Consider the following 16,868-nt stretch of genomic DNA (forward strand, 5'->3'; position numbering starts at 1 on the left):
AGGAGTTTTACTTTATGGGAAGAGAGGATCTTAACAATGTTTCCCATTTCAGTTGGTGTGCATATCACATTAACTCTAACAACAGCTCTGACAGCAGGAGATACTTTTAGAAAACCCCGTAAATTATTTACAAAAATAAACCCTGGCTTGGCAGTCATGAGGCTCTGTACGCTCATTGTCACTCACTCTTACCCATCTCATGAAGAGCTAGCCCTATCGTATTTTCTTTTCAAGCTTTGACATATTTAATAAAGTTGAGCAGAATGCGTGATGTTCACTTCGGTATCACTTATTGGCACATCAGATTACTGCTGGCAGCAATCACAGGCAACTCATAAATTGGTCACCACTAGATGCAAGCCTGTGAACTTTGGAGTTTTTGAGGTTACTGCAAAACAAATTTCCTCCTTTTAATTTGTTTGGCAGGTGTAAAGGATGCCACCGGCTCAGAGAGTGATGGCGGTGATTCGAGCAGCACAAAATCGGATGGGGCCAATGGGACGTTAACGGGGGAAAGAAACCAGCCCAAAAAGATCAGAGGATTTGGCTTCGGTGATATTTTTAAAGATCGACCAATCAGGCTGCGGCCAAGGTCTATAGAGGTAGACAACGAGATGCTTCCACCTGAAAAGGTATGTTTCTATTTCTTTATATTACATTTAAGGGGGTTCAGAATGTCCGTGTATTCTTAATCTAGTGCCATTCGTTCTCAGTTTTTATTTTTTTAAAGAGCTCTTTGCTTTTTTCCAGAAACAAATGTCATCTTGCACACAGTCAAACAATATATGTCTTGACCAGTACTTAGAACACAGTTGCACGTGTGCTCCCATTGAAAATGTTTTAGGTTTATTTCGTGTATGTTCAGACTGGCAGTGCTCAAGTGTACTGCTGAGGTTAGCTGGGGCATTAGAAGGTGATTTATAGATTTACTAAACAAGGTGATTGTATGGTGTGGCCAGTGCTTAATTTGAGCCAGTGGGGGCCATCAACACTTATTTATGGGGAAAAGCACTTACTTCACCACATCAGACGTCAGCACTTATATTTCCACATCTAATGTGTACCGATTGCAAGAAAGAGAAAACACACAGAAAGACGGGGCAGAATAAGAGGGCAAAACCATCACGAACTGAGAAAGCAGGATCCTGCCAGAGTGAGATAGGGGGGAGGGAGTGTCTGTAGTGGATTAAAGAGGCATGAGGTGGATTTGAGGCTACTAGCCTTGGTATTTGGCGCACCAACATTTAATTGCACTGGTTGCAGGCTTCTGAGCAGAGCTTCGGGCTCCAGCACTTTTTTTTCCATACATTAAGCACTGGGTGTGGCATTATGGAAAGCATCACTATTAGGCACATTCTGCAGGCATTTGCAGCTAGAGGTCAGAATGAAAGGTCTTAAGCTAGTTTTTCTGAAGGCAAGATGGTTGATTTGGATTAGGATTATTGTGATTCTGTGTTCAGTAATGTTGGTCCATGGAGTGTAAAGGGACCCACAGTGGTGTTCAAGGGATCTTGAGTGGGTTTCAGTGACACAGGGAGTATCCAGGTCTGTACTGCTAAGGGAGCCACAGTGGTGTTCAAGGGATCTTGAGTGGGTTTCAGCGACACGGGGAGTATCCAGGTGTGTACTGCTTTGGTGCTGAGGTGTTTTGATGTAAATTCAGTGGGTAAAACTATTCTTTAGCCAAAGTTCCAGAAAGTTGCACTGACATCACTAGTGATATTAATACCAATTAGATGTAGCATCCGGTTTGCATTTCAATAATTCTAAAATTATAAATTACAAATGTCATCAATCCTTTGTAAGAGAGCACCTTCTCCTTCTGTGCAGGCCCTGCCAGAACAATTGGTGACAGTACAACTGAGTTGAGGAATATAAATATATATATATACATATATATATCTTACTCATTAGGACTTTCAACAAGCCCTCTTCGTTTTTGAGTCCTTTTGTGTCATTCACATTTTTGTTCTGCCCACTACAAGGGGCAATGTGTCATCCCACTTCAGTCATTGCACTTGTACAGCGCACTACTCACCCGTTAGGGTCTCAAGGCGCTGTACTCATACCCCTATGGAACCCCTCCTGGCTTTTCCCTGTGAGGTGCCCACTCCTGGGCACCCCCAGGGTGAAGCCAGGCCTCCATGCACTGGTGGGGCCGTTGTGGAGATTAAGCAAGCTATTGCCCAGAGTTGCAGAGTGGGACCCATTAATTAGATTAGGCACCGAGGCAAGAATTATCTGGTCCAAGTGAATTGAGCCCAAGACCTGCCGAAGCAGGATTGAACCCTGGTCTTGAGCCAGATCTCTGCTTCAGGGTCTGCCACTCTAACCATTGTGCCACACTTCTCCATTAGCTAGCATGAACGTGAGTGACTGCCTTCTGCACTTCCACGAACAAAAACATCCACACAAAGCAGTTTCATCCAGTAGCAGGGACTGCTATGACTAAGAGGGTCATTCTAACTTTGGCGGGCGGCGGAGGCCGCCCGCCAAAGTTCCCCCGGCAGAATACCGCTGCGCGGTCAAATGACAGCCGCGGTAATTCTGAGTTTCCCGCTGGGCGGGTGGGCGACCGCCAAAAGGCTGCCCGCCCGCCCAGCGGGAAACCCCCTTTCACGAGGATGCCGGCTCCGAATGGAGCCGGCGGAGTGGAAGGGGTGCGACGGGTGCAGTTGCACCCGTCGCGATTTTCAGTGTCTGCTATGCAGACACTGAAAATCTTTGTGGGGCCCTGTTAGGGGGCCCCTGCAGTGCCCATGCCATTGGCCACTGGCATGGGCACTGCAGGGGCCCCCAGGGGCCCCACGACACCCGTTCCCGCCAGCAAGGTTCTGGCGGTCAAAACCGCCAGAACCAGGCTGGCGGGAAGGGGGTCGGAATCCCCATGGCGGAGGATTCCTCAGGCCAGGGGAAAACCGGTGGGAAACCGACGGTTTCCCTTTTATGACCGCGGCTTTACCGCCGCGGTCAGAATTGGCCTGGATGCACCGCCAGCCTGTTGGCGGTGCATCCGCGGTTTCCTAAAAAAGAAAATATTGTATAGGAACCTACTACGTTCACCAGTGCAACATTCGGTTTCTGCTCCCAAAGAGTTAATCAAGCCATCCATAAAAGTTCAATTAATATTGTTTCTCATTTTTACAACAAAAAAAGTATCTCCAGTATCTTTTATTTAAAACGACTTTTGGAGACATATCCAATAAGCTGTTTCCAAGTTGCATGAGTTTCACTTACCTTTGGAAATCTCTACCATCCTAGAGGAGCAATAAATCAAAATCAAAACACGACTATTTGATTTCTTCCAGTAGGATCTAAGGTGACCACCTCACCCTAGGTATTAAGCAATAATGTCTCTAGTCATGAACATTTGACTCACAAGTCATTGTTTTCAGGTGTGTTACTCAAATTGGTTCAGACGAAGCAAAACAAGTCTGAAACATCCAGAAAGTGTTAATTTATCAGACAGAGGTCCAGAACTAGAAACTGTCTGTAATGACCTGTAGAATGGTGGTCATCCTAGGAGGGTGAGGACATGCTATTTTTCAGTAATCACCTCTAATACATTAGTTATTAGTTTCACAAGAAAGACAAAACAGAAGGCATGGACCGAACCTGCTTTCTAGCTAATGTGTTTCGAGGGATTCCCATTTGTTTACTGCTGCAAACAGGTCACAGGTAAAGCCTAGTAGGCTAGCAATGTATTGATCTTATTGCTTATTGAATAAATAAATGTAGTGTGATGCATTTCCCTGCCAGTGTTACATATTCAAATGGTGCTTCTGTTTCTATTGCTGTTACTCAGAGATCGAGCATTTACCTTTCTGAGTTACAAAGTTTGCTCTTAACCTTGCCTAATGGTGCAGCGGTCACCGTGCTGAAGGTCATCATCTTGCGCCCTCCATTCTCTTCATTGGCAGCGACCACTGAAGTATTGGGGCTGAAAGCTAGTGGGGTGTCAGGGCCACGTTCTTTGTGAAGCATACATATTCCTCTTGAGTAAGAGTAATAACACATCATCATAAAGTACTTCCGTAGGTCCAGTGTACTCTTGCTATTCCTGTATGGCAGAAAAATATGGGTTGCAACATACAACATTACCGTAATATTTTATATTGAAAAGCAATGTCTACTTAGTGAACGTAGTTGCCGAAATCTCATCATTAGATTTTAACCCAGCACAAGAAAGAGTAGGACAGAAAAGTGAGAAAGAAGGAGGAAGATAAGAAAACTGTAATAAAGAAAGCTGGCATGAAAAAAGTGCAGAAATGAGATGAGGAGACCGGAATTATAGGGTGGTGGAAGAAAGAGGCACCAAATGCAATCCAGACTCAGCAGACTTGCTACTCGGCAATCCAGTTATTCATCAGCAACAGTCACATCTCTTAAGAAAATATTTTGCCCCTTGCACATATATATTTTTACATATGAATAACTGTGAGTAAGCATGGAGATGTTGAATCTATAAGATTGGTATTTAAACTAAGCTTGCAAGAGCCTACCACACTGGCATGTGTAAATCGAGCACGAGCAAGGTTTGGCGTCCCTTACCACCATTTTCTAACTTGGGCAGTCGCAGTCAGAGGGCTACTTCTTGAGTAGATTTTCTACTCCACTGGCAGCAAAATCACATTGAATGGTCATGCGCTCTTGTGCACTACAAGGTCCTGTTTGTATTGCTCGCGCTCCTGGTGCTAAGCTGCACCGCAAGCAGTGCAAAACACGAATTTTTTGCTGTTGACAGAACTCCACAGAATCTTGCACATGTTTTGGGTAGCTCTTAAGTGGTAGCGCGTCAGACCTTAATAAGTAGTCTTACAAGGGGACGCAAATAGGTCAATGAACCTTCTGACCAACGCTTGAGATGTACCCACCATAAAGACCCAATACCAACACTAATCAATAACTAATTTGTCAATGTCAGTAATAATCAATAACATTAGTAATCATTAGGAATCAGTAATTGACACACCATGACCTTGCAGTCATGAATAACCACACTTTTATGTAAAGTTAGAATGTTTATTTCCCTACACTAACAATGCTAATGTCACGTAGGTTAATCTCAAAATCAAATTATAAACCTACAGAAAGAACACTGGCTGTCCTAATCTGCGAAAGAAACGCAATCTAATCAAGGCTTGAGCTACTACACATTCTAATATCACAGGGCAAAGAAAAGACATCAGTTGTTATTCCCTATATCGAATTTCATTAGTGAGAACCTTAACTAACATCAGATTTGAATTAGCATGTTGGTATTCATGCAAAATAATTTAATCAACACAAATTTAAAAACATCTAACTATGGCTCTATCAACATTGCATTTGGTACCTAGAAAGAAAAACAAATAGACAATATAATTGACATTCTAATTCATACTACCTATCCTCAGTATGGATCAGCAAGCAGTGTCAGTCTTCATCCTCAGGACATCAGTCTGGTCATCAAGGATTCAGGATTCAGCATCAAAGTTTGGAAAGGGCAAAGTCTTTAACCCCTTCGCTGCCAGGCCTTTTCCCCCTCAAGTGACAAGCCTTTTTTTGGCTATTTGGGGCAGTTCGCGCTTAGGCCCTCATAACTTTTTGTCCACAGAAGCTACCCACGCCAAATTTGTGTTCTTTTTTTCCAACATCCTAGGGATTTTAGAGGTACCCAGACTTTGTGCGTTCCCCTATATGAGACCAAGAAATTAGCCAAAATACAGCGAAAATATCATTAAAAAAAAAAAAAGCAAAATGGGAAAAAGGGGTGCAGAAGAAGGCTTGTGTTTTTCCCCCTGAAAATGGCATTATATTAGGCCGCTCTGCCCCCAGGGGGGACAGAAATTGCCTAAAAACAATTTGCCCGCCAGGGAGTGACCCTAGCCTAAGGGGTCGCTCCCCACACATACACTGAAAAAAAAAAAAAAAAATTGACCCTGGTGTTTAGGGGTTTTTAGCCTCCCTGGGGGCAGATCGGCCTAATTATATTAGGCTGATAATTGCCTAAAAATTATTTGGCCCCCTGTGGAGTGGCCCTTGCCCAAGGGGCCACTCCCCTTACACGTAAGTGTAATATAAAAACAATTCCCTGGTGTCTAGTGGTTTCGGCCCTCCCCCCGGGGCAGTTCGGCCTAATTATATAGGCCGATCTGCCCCTGGGGGGGGCAGAAATGGCCTAAAACCTATTTGCCCCCCGGGGGGAGTGGCCCTTGCCCAAGAGGCCGCTCCCCTCATGTCCATTTCAAAGAAAAAATAAATCCCTGGTGTCTAGTGGGCATTTCTGCTGCCCGATCGCATTGTGATCGGGCAGCAGAAATGCTTGCAGAGACATGAAAGGAAAGGCCTTTCCTTTCCTTTCATGCCTCTGCTGGCCCCCTCCTCCCGAGTGGAAGAGAAATGCTCTTCCGCAAGGGAAGTGACCTCTGATGAGGTCAGCACGCTCTCTTGTGCTGATGTCATCAGATGTCACTGGGTAGGTCGGGGGGTCAGGGGTGGAAGGGGAAGCAGTTCCCCTTCCAGCCCTGACCTGGGGGAGTGGGGGGTGGCTGGTAATCAGACGTAATGGTTACATCTGTGGCGCCCGCGAGGTGCTGCCACGGACGTAACCATTACGTCCCTTGGCCCTCAAGGGGTTAAGCAGTTTCAAAATCTAGAGGGAAACCCTCAAGAACAATGGGGAGAATGGCAATGTCTCCTCTGAGTGCAGTCCAGTTAAGTTAGATATCCTAAAACTACTTTCCAAGTTTCTAGGCCAAGACCTCCGCTAAGTATGGTTTTCAACTTATAAAACAATTACATAATGCATGACCATTAATATGATGTATTACTACATTAATCAAAGATATGCTCAACATTTCATAACAATAAGCCATTAATAAGTACTCTTTGTGAACATTGGTGGCCACTCATCCTGATCACACTTTCAAATGTGTGCATTATTTTTCTCTATATTATTACATTTTCTGCGCAAATCCATTACTCAGAATACATGAATACTCATTAATAATTCTGTTAAAACTCCTGTGCTAGCAATCCCTCCTCTGATGACTAAATGTGTCATTACATTAAATCTTCCCTCACAAATGTTTGCACCAGCTAAAATTCTGTCATTTCAATCCCTTCCAATCTTTGTTCCTTTTTCAAATTTTCCCTAAACAATTTTTCCCTTTTCTTTTCTTCCCTCTTTTTATTATTTCTTGCCTTGTTCAATTTTAATTCTTTTGCACAATTTACATATTCCCCATATTCCAATGAAGCAAACTAAAATAATCAATATTCCCCCTATTATTTTTAATAACATCCCATTCCAAATGTTGCTGAACCAATTTCCCACTGAATCAAAACCGTTGTCAACTTTCTCCCAAACTCCAGGATCTTTCAAATCTTTCAAGTCAGTACTCTCAGTAAGATTTGTAAGTAAGCTCCTAATTTCTTTACTTTTATCAGGAATGAACGAACAACAATGCCAAGAATTAAGCATTCTACAAACTCTGTCATCCTTCGCTAAAAGAATGTCTAAGGTAAGATGATTCTGAAGAGTCATAGCTCTTTCAGCAGCTAATTCAGTATCTATCAGGAGCATGGCTCCTGAAAAATTTGTCAGCATGTTATCCACAATAGTAGACAACTTTCAAATCTTTATCGAATTCAGAACAACTCCCACTGAAGGAATCATTGCTCCAAATATATCTCCCACTGTACCAGAAGGAGTCTCCCTCCTTTGTCTAATATGACTTAATTCAGTCACTTTCGGAAACTTCTTCAAGTCATCAAATTGAAAAATCTTTGGGAAAACAATCCCCTAATAACATGTCCCATACCATCCTCTTGGAAAACGGTAATAAGCATTAGGACCACAGATGGAATAAATGCCAGGAATTGCTGGATCCTGTCCATTCAACATAAATGTCCATTTACTCTGAAACAAAAACAAAACACATGTCTACATAGACTTGTTCCCACAAAAAAAGTGTCAATGTGAGATTTAGGCCTATATCCACAAAGTCTCCCTACATGTTGCGCATCTAAAGCTAATTTCCCTTGTGTTTTTATTGCACTATAGGCATTATCATTCTTGTAAGCCATTTCTCTAAACCTTTTGTTAACCTCTCCTTCAATGCCTTTCTCCTGTCATCTGTGTGATCTAAGAAGCTCTTTTCTAAAGGTGTAAGCGAACATGTCAGGTTATTGCGGTGAGCCTAAGCAGTGCCAAATGTTAATGTAGTCTCAAAAAATCCTCTAATACTATGTCATTACCTTTATCCACTCTACTCAAATACCTAATTACAGGGACGAACGAAAACACTATGTCATAATTGGAATAAAAGTACTGGATGTACTCTTGGTTATAGAATCTTGTTAGGAATAGACTACAACATATCCTATACGTTAGGGGCAAACTGTGATAAGTAACTCCTTCTTGAACTGATGAAGGAGTGTGCATACACACAAAGTAATTGTTCACATCCATTGTCTCAACATACTCACTCGATAAGCGATAGAAGACAGTAGAAGAAAGTTCCTCATTTGTATTAATTCCCTCATGCAGATACCTCTCATCTAACCTAAACTTCTCTATCGGTGTTAGTGCAGTAGTTGTTCCAAAAGCAGAAGTATGGTTTGCTTCCCTCTTATCAAGAACAGTAATTCCCACAGTCAATAGCACAAACAATATCACACACACAATCGTCAAACCAATACTCATATATTTAAAGCACCTATTTTTCCTACCCTGCTGGCTAATGTTACTCATGATCTGTAAAGAATCAGAAAGCAGAAGAGAAATTTAGTAATTGTAGCAAAATCAAATCAAAAAACATCTTTCAGCCGTTATTTACAGCTCTCAGTCTCTCTTCCAGGATCCCTTGCCAGGAATCAGTTTTGCAGCTTGTCAAAATCAGATTTCGTAATTCAAATCAGGTTATCAAAGTCTTTTCCTGTTACTTTCAAGAGTCTCGCTCTCAAAAAAATTCTTAACAGTTCAGTTCATCCTCTTTCTTCAAGTGCCAAAATATTGACCTGGAATGTCTCGTTCAAAACAAAAAGATAAAAACTCTTTCTGCCATTCACTTGTAGTTACATACCCCCATTCACGACCTGCGTATTTTCGACTTGCTATTCTCTCTCTTTTCAACGTTCAATCTCCTTGCAACTCTCCTTCACTCAGATCTTCTCTCCTTGCTGTGTCTACTTCTTCCTCTAATGTTGTTTCAGCAACTGCTTCCTTTCTCTTTGCTGGTGATCCGACCACTTATCTCCTCTCAGTGGACCTTTTGTCAGTGCTCTCTTCAGTGTTGTACTTGTGACTTCTTCTTGTTCTGTGGTGTTTTCTCTTCACGGACCTGCAACTGGTTCAGGAGGAGTTAGATCACATTGGCTTTGATCCACCTCAACTCCTTCCCCCTCAGGGTCTGGCAATTGCTCAGTTTGTCCCTCAAGATCATCTGCTCCTGGGAAAGCCCTCTTCTGACTAGGCTTTCCTGGTGCCTCAATTGAGATAGGCTCACTGTTACCCCCTTGGATGTTTTCTCCTTCGTCTCTCACCGGAGTGACTGAACTGTCTTCAAAGTACTCGGATCCGGTCTCAGTTACTCTTTCTTCTCCTTCTGGCCCTGAGACTTGTTCTGTCATTGTTGGTACTCTCAACAACTCTTCTTCCTGGTCCAGTGGACATGCCACTTTCTTTGTGTGGCTGGCGTGGATCCATTCGGAACTCTAGCACACTTCACAGCTGTGGTAGTCGTCAGAACTACCTGGAATGGACCTTTCCAACGAGGCTCCAAATACGTTTTCCTCACGTGTTTCTGGACCACGACCCATTCCCCAGCTCTTAGATTGTGCTCTGGGTCATGGATTGTGGCAGTGTGGTGGCTTCCACCTGCTGAGAGAAAGAGCGAACCACATCAGCCCAGACCTTTGCAGTAGTCCAGCACCATGTAATGTTGACAAGTGCATTTGCAGGTACCGCTGGCAACCTCATAGCTCGACCCATAAGGATCTCATGCGGTGACAATCCTGTCTTCCTGTCGGGTGTGCTTCTCATTGTCATCAGAACGCAAGGCAGTACATCAGGCCATTTCAAATTCGTGGACGCACACGTCTTTGCAACTCTTGACTTCAAGGTACCATTCATCTGTTCCACTAGTCCTGATGCTTCAGGGCGGTTACTGCAATGCAATTTCTGCTCAATGTTCAATGCTGCACACAGTAATTTAATTACTTCATTGCTTAAGTGACTTCCTCTATCTCATTCTAAAGAGATCGGAAACCCAAAATGTGGTATCAGTTTCCTAAGCAGTAGTTTTTCTACTGTGAGACTGTCATTTCTTTGTGTAGGGTACGCTTCAATCCAGTGACTAAAGATGCAAACAATCACTATCACATATCTCAAACCTCCACACACAGGCATTTCAATAAAATCCATCTGCATTCTGCTGAATGGACCTCCTGCTCTTCCAGTGTGGCTCAAGTTAACCACTGTCCCTTTTCCCACATTCATTTGCTGGCAAATGACGCAACAATGGCAAACTGCTTCAGCAACTTGTCTAAACCTCAGGTTGAACCAATCATGTTTGAATGGACGAATCATGGCATCCCTCCCAACATGTGCTTGGCCATGATAATATCTAGCCATTTGAGACAACAGACTATTAGGCAAAACCAATTGACCCTCTTCTGAAACCCGCAGTTCATCCTGTTGCTGTACACATTTCATTTTGCTCCATGAACGTTTTTCCTCCCTGCCAATATTATTCTCCAACACTTTCAACTCTTCCATCGTATCAATTACTTTTAATGCATAACTTGAACATGTTTCATCTTCTTTAGGCAACAATTCCCACGTATCTCTGACTGATATACAGTTCAATGCGCAAAACCTTGCGACTTGATCTGCATATCCATTCCCCATTGACACGAAGTCCTGTGACTTCAGATGTGCACTGCATTTCACCACAGCAATTTCATCAGGCATTTGGATGGCATGCAACAATTCTTTAATTCTCTCACCATTTCTCACTGGCGAACCAGAAGAGGTGCTGAAACCTCTCTGTGACCATAACTGGCCAAAATCATGGACTTTTCCAAATCCATATTGGTTATCTGTATAGATTGTAATTTTCAGCTGAGCAGATACATGGCACCCTCTAGTAAGGGCTACCAGTTCCGCTACTTGTGCAGACTACACTCTTTGAAACCAAAATGCTTCCAGGATACCAGAAATTTTGCACATGACATACCCTGCTCTCAGTGTTCCTGTATTATCTCTGAAACAGACCATCAACAAAAATAATATGGTTATTCACTTCTAATCGAGTATCAATAATGTCAGGTCTTGGTTTTGTGCACAAGTCAGTTACTTCAAGACAATCATGCTCAATGTCTTCCAACTTCTCAATTTCAACATTTTCATTTGGAAATAACGTCGCCGGGTTCAGTACTGTACATCTTTTCAATGATACATTTGGTGACCCTAAAATACTCGTCTCATATCTGGTCAATCTTGCACTGGTTAAATATTGAGCCTTGGTACGGGTAAGGAGCACTTCAACTGAGTGAGGGACCATAATTGTTAAAGGATGTCCCATCACAATGCCTTCACACTGTGTGAGGCTCTGTCCAACTGCTGCAACTGCACACAAACAACCTGGTAAGGCTGCTGCAATTGGGTCCAAAGTTGCTGAAAAATATGTTACTGGGCAGTTTACACCTCCATGGACCTGCGTCAAACAAGGAACATGCATCACGCTCATGACAAAACAATGTGAAAGGTTTGTGTAATCAGGCATACCCAAGGCTGAAGCTCTGCACATACTCTCTCTCAATTAAGTGAACGCTTTCATACCAGCCTGGTTTAACACTGTGGGATCAGTTACTTTTTTGTGGGTCAGCTTCTGCAGTGGCCTCGAAATGACTGAAACATTTGGAATCCATTGGCAGCAGTAGCCTACCATTCCTAGGAACATCCGGACATCTCTCTGTGTAGGATTCATTTGCAATATGGTTGTAACCCTTTCTGTGGATATTTTCCTCAAGCCTTTCTCAATCTGATGGCCCAAGTATTTCACTTCTTTCTGACAATATTGCAATTTAAGTGACAACACTTTATGACCATTCTTTCCCAAATGGTTCAACAGGCCAGCCGTACAGTCATACTTGCACTCATCCCTTATTCTGGACGCAATCAGCAAGTCGTCAATGTACCGTACCAAGGTTGATTGGAAAGGCAATTCCAGTGACTCCAAATTCTTTTTCAAGATCTGATTGAATATGGAAGGTGACTCTGAAGACCCTTGAGGAATTAGACACCAACAATATACTTGAGCTAGAAATTTGAAATTAAAGAGAAATTGGCTGTCCTCATGAAGAGGCACAGAAAAAAAAGCTTGTGACAGGTCAATAACAGTGAACCACTCTGCATCACATGGAATCTGGAACATTATCACAGCTGGATTGAGTACGACGGTGCAACATTTGATCACAATATAATTTATCTTTATCAAATCCTGGACAATTCAGACTTCCCCACAGGGCTTTTTCAATCCCATTATCGGTGAATTACATGGGCTGCTCAACACTTCTTTCAAATCCCCTTGCTTTACAAAGTCTGCAATTATTTGTGCGACCTTTATAAGAACATCATGTGGCATATGATTCTGGGAAATCTAAGGAAAAAGTGCATTCGGCTACACGGAAACTTTAATTGGCTCAATTCCCTTTATCAAACTTATCTCTTTCCCTGTCAGGTCCCACACTTTCTCCCTAACTGTTCCCCGTAAATCAGGATGAAGCTCCTTCACTGTGAACATTGGGAATAAATTAATCAGGGGGTATTCCTCACCTACTGTCTCCCATTCTGTTTCTGGTACCGAGTCTTCTTCATCATCACCTTTGAACAGGTAATCGAGCACCTTGTTTTAAACAGCAAGTCCCTTCCCAGTAGGGATACTGGACTTGAATCACAGACTACGAATTTATGCATTCCCTGAAAGTTGCCAGTCTCAACTTGAACTGGATCTGTAATCGGGCTGGTCAAAAACGTATTCGTTACTCTTACAACTTTGACTGTTTCTCCTGAAAGGGGCAAATTTGGAACGTCTGCACTTCTCACTGTTGAGCGTGTAGCCCCTGTGTCAACCAATAATGAAACTTTGTGACCCATGACTTTTCCCTTCACATAGGGACCTTTTCGATCTACTTCTAAGGAAGCTGCAAGCATGCATTCCTCTTCCTCCGAACTCTCGCTTACCCAATCATCGTTTATTCCAATCTCACTGTGTAACAGGAATTGATGTTCTGTGTTATTACTATGGTTAAGTCTCTGACCTGTGACCTGTTGAGGAAGTATCACCTGCTGCTGTTCCATTGGGGCTTGAGGTATTTGAATTTGCTGTCTAGGTACCATGGGAACCTGCTGTTGCATCTGCTGCATCTGTCATTTGTACACGTGGCATTTGCACCTGCTGCATGGGTTGAAAACCTTGCATTTGATTCACATTATTCTGGAAATTTGGATTATGACCTCTCATTCTCGGTCCTCTCATGTTTTGAAACAAATTGATGTCATCACTTTGCTGAACAACACCTTCCTGCACCATCATCTGACACTCCCGCTTCCAATGTCTGATGGCTCCGCAAGCGTGACAAGGCAACAATTTCTTCATTCCCTGCACATCATTCTCAACCACTACAGTATTCATGTCTGGACCACAGTTCATATTACCTCCGTGAATTCTACCTCTCATCTGATTCGAGAATACCATGTTTCCCTGCTGCTGCTGTGGTAGCTGTTGTGGAAAATGTCCCTGCATCCCTGTTTGTGCAGCTTTCATCTGCATCACCATTGCAGCTTTCTCTGCTTCAATTAGATCTCATCACTACAGTATTTTGCATACTGCAACATGTCACCAATCGGCTTTGCTTGCCAGCAAATCAAATGACTCTTAATCACCTGGCTAATTTCAAGTCTCAATCCTTCCACAAATCTGAACACAAAATGAACCATGTCTTTCACCTCGATTGTTTCTGTGCCACTGTAATGCTTGAACGCCTGTAACAATCTTTCATAGAATGCACGTATCGACTCTTTGGCTTCATGAGCTGTCCTATAAATTCTCTGCCAATCAATATTTTGGGGCAAGATTTTCGTCTTCAGGAATTCGATCGCCTTGTAATAATATTTCATTACCTCAGGAGATGGAGCACCTGTAATTTTGTCTCTTTCTGGCTCTCTCGTTCCCCAATCTATACTCCTTTAACACTCCATCCACAAATTAGCTGGAACTACTATCTCTAACAGATTGTTCAAGTCTTCCCAAAGGCACTTTGCAAGTTTCACAAACCTATCGGTCTGCTGGTACCATTCCACTGGCTTATCTCTCAATTTGGGATAATCATTTGTAAATGACAGAATGTCACTTCTACTTCATGGGACATGAGCAAAATTCCCTCCCGGAGCCTCTCTCATAGGTAAAAGTTTTATTGGGTCCCTGTCCTGCTGCACATTTGTAGTCAGCTCCACAGAGTCTCCTTCCCTCTTATCTCTTTTCTTTATCCATCTGTCTTCTCATTTATCTAATGCTCCCCAAAGCTGGGCACTTTGAAGCAATTCTCTGACGTGTGCTTTCATTCCGGCAGATCTTATGTGTTCAGAATCTTTAGCCTCAAAATCGAACTTGTAACTCCTTTCCAGATGCTTAGTTTTCTCTATTTCTATGCTGTACTTCTTTGCCATATCTGCTAGTTTCTGATGCACATTGCTCACTTCCCTTGTAATTTTCGAGCACAGATACCTCAATTCTGCTTCTGTGTAGGATTCTGACCTATTCACAACCATAGTTCCCTCAATGAGCTCTCCCACTTCCATGCTTAGTCTAGCGTAGTTCAAATACTCCTCTCCCTTAGGAGCACTCTGCAGAGTATTCCGCTAGTCTAACCATTCAGTCAATTGCTGGGCTGTTAAGCCTTGCAATAAAATGTTATTAGCCTGTAGCACCTGTTGCACAACTGTATTTGGAGTCTGTGGTGTCAAGTTCAAGCTCTGACTAACGTTTGACCCTATCACTGCATCCGAAGGAAATCCGAATGGGCTAAGGTCTAGCAGCAATCTTGAACCCTCAAAAGTCTGTCTCACAGGAGAGACTATTCGAGTGTTCTCATTATGCCCTCCCCCTATTGCATTCTGTGTCATTACACCTTGTCCACAGACACTGGGTTTCTGTTGTGCATACAAGGGTACGGCTGGACCAACAGTAATAGGTAGAGATATAGCATCTGGTGTTGGTCTGGTACCTAAATTCTATGGGAGAGTAACTCCCATGTTCTGATTCATCATTGGAGACATCTCTGCCTGTGTCCCTGTCACTGGAGTGTATTTCGGCATCCCTTGTGGCTGCACTTGGGTCAGTAAGAGTGACTCTGTCTGAACCAACATCGGTCTCAGATAAACCTGTTCAGTAGGCACCATTAAGTTTGTGTCAGTTTCCACAATGGGCACATCAGGGTAAATTCTCTGGACCTGCGGCTGTGGCACCTGACTCTGTACTACTTGAGTACTAGGTGCATTAACACTACTCTGCATCGGACTCTGTGTCAAGCTAGTATTAACCTGCACTGGACTCACTGACCCATTAATCTGTGCCGGAGCTAAAGGATCAGCACTAGTGATCGGACCGCTCTCATGAGCTTCATGTGGTGGAGGAAGATTTCTCAATAACTGTGTAAGAAACTCATCATCATCTGACTCTTTCTCCATTGTCGAAGATTTTCTAGCCTCTGTATTCTCAGAAGGGCTTCTCTTTGTCTTTCTAGTAGCTTTCCTTCCTTCCTTGTCATTGTCTTGAGTGATTGCTGGAAATAGCTTATTCCCCTGTAAAATCTCAGTTATCCACAATTTCTGCTAAGTATCCGATCTAGCCTCCGCTAACGTCTTTTCTGCCTTTCTCATTCTCCTCTCGAATTTCTGTTGCTGTTGCTGTCTGGCTACTAGCTCCCAGATCGCTAATGCCTCAAACTGTGCTGGTCTCAAAGGGGGGCTTCAAATCATGCAGCACCCTCCTCAGATTCTCTAGACTCCTCAAATTAAATGTCCCATTTGTAGGAAATGCTAAACTCCCATCTTTCTCTGTCGCTTTGCACCATTGCGTTAGCCAAAGACATGGCGCAACACCCTTTTCTTCCATTACGATATAAGCTGGGGTACCCTTTGACGGGGTAATTTCCCCTATACTCGTTGTAATGTACATATGTCCCCTTAAAGCATTACTTAAAGCTTTGAAAACTTTCATTTTTTCGACCTTTATTCAAAATCAAACCAGGAGGTAGACTTTTAATCCCAAATTTCTCTTTACCCACTTTCTGAACCAATTGTGCTTTACGGACGGCTGCCAATCCGTATGCGACCCTTCTGTCTAATCAACCTATCCCAGCGCAGCTCCAATGATGTCATACTCACACGTACTGCGGCTGACAAAGTCTTGCGGCTTGCCCTCCTACTCTCAGATTCACACGGATTAATGCAATATATTGCGAGCACTAATCAAAACCAAAAAAGCAAATTTGCTGGTTTACTACAGGTAAAGGCAACACAATCGCTTCAGAAGCTTTACGGATTTTTCACTGATGGTTTTTCCCACTCCTCCAGCTACTCTTTCTTTCTCAGCTTTCCTGACTCACAAGCAAAATTTGACCCGCAAATTTTACTCTCAATTGATCAGTGGATCTGTCCTGGTGCACATAGGACTCGCCAGATATCAGTCGAAATTTCTTGCACTCACTTAGACTCACTCTCTGACTTGTCGACCATGCCCGATCGACCTACTAAAACAGACAAATTACAACAAAAACCAAGTGTCTCATACACTTTTCAATATACTCCGGAGTCTTAG

General features: G+C 43.0%; 1 protein-coding gene across 3 annotated transcripts in view; it reads left to right on the plus strand.

The window, feature by feature from the left end:
• SH3KBP1 (SH3 domain containing kinase binding protein 1) overlaps positions 1 to 16,868 on the plus strand; it is a 1,044,962-nt gene that overhangs the window by 634,052 nt on the left and 394,042 nt on the right. For all 3 annotated transcript variants that reach the window (XM_069204692.1, XM_069204693.1, XM_069204694.1), the window contains exon 6: positions 427 to 632. In XM_069204692.1, the coding sequence (XP_069060793.1) occupies positions 427 to 632 (206 nt within the window). The remainder of the gene's footprint in view (positions 1 to 426; positions 633 to 16,868) is intronic.

The sequence above is a fragment of the Pleurodeles waltl genome, chromosome 8, assembly GCF_031143425.1.
Source record: "Pleurodeles waltl isolate 20211129_DDA chromosome 8, aPleWal1.hap1.20221129, whole genome shotgun sequence".
Classification (NCBI taxonomy): domain Eukaryota; kingdom Metazoa; phylum Chordata; class Amphibia; order Caudata; family Salamandridae; genus Pleurodeles; species Pleurodeles waltl.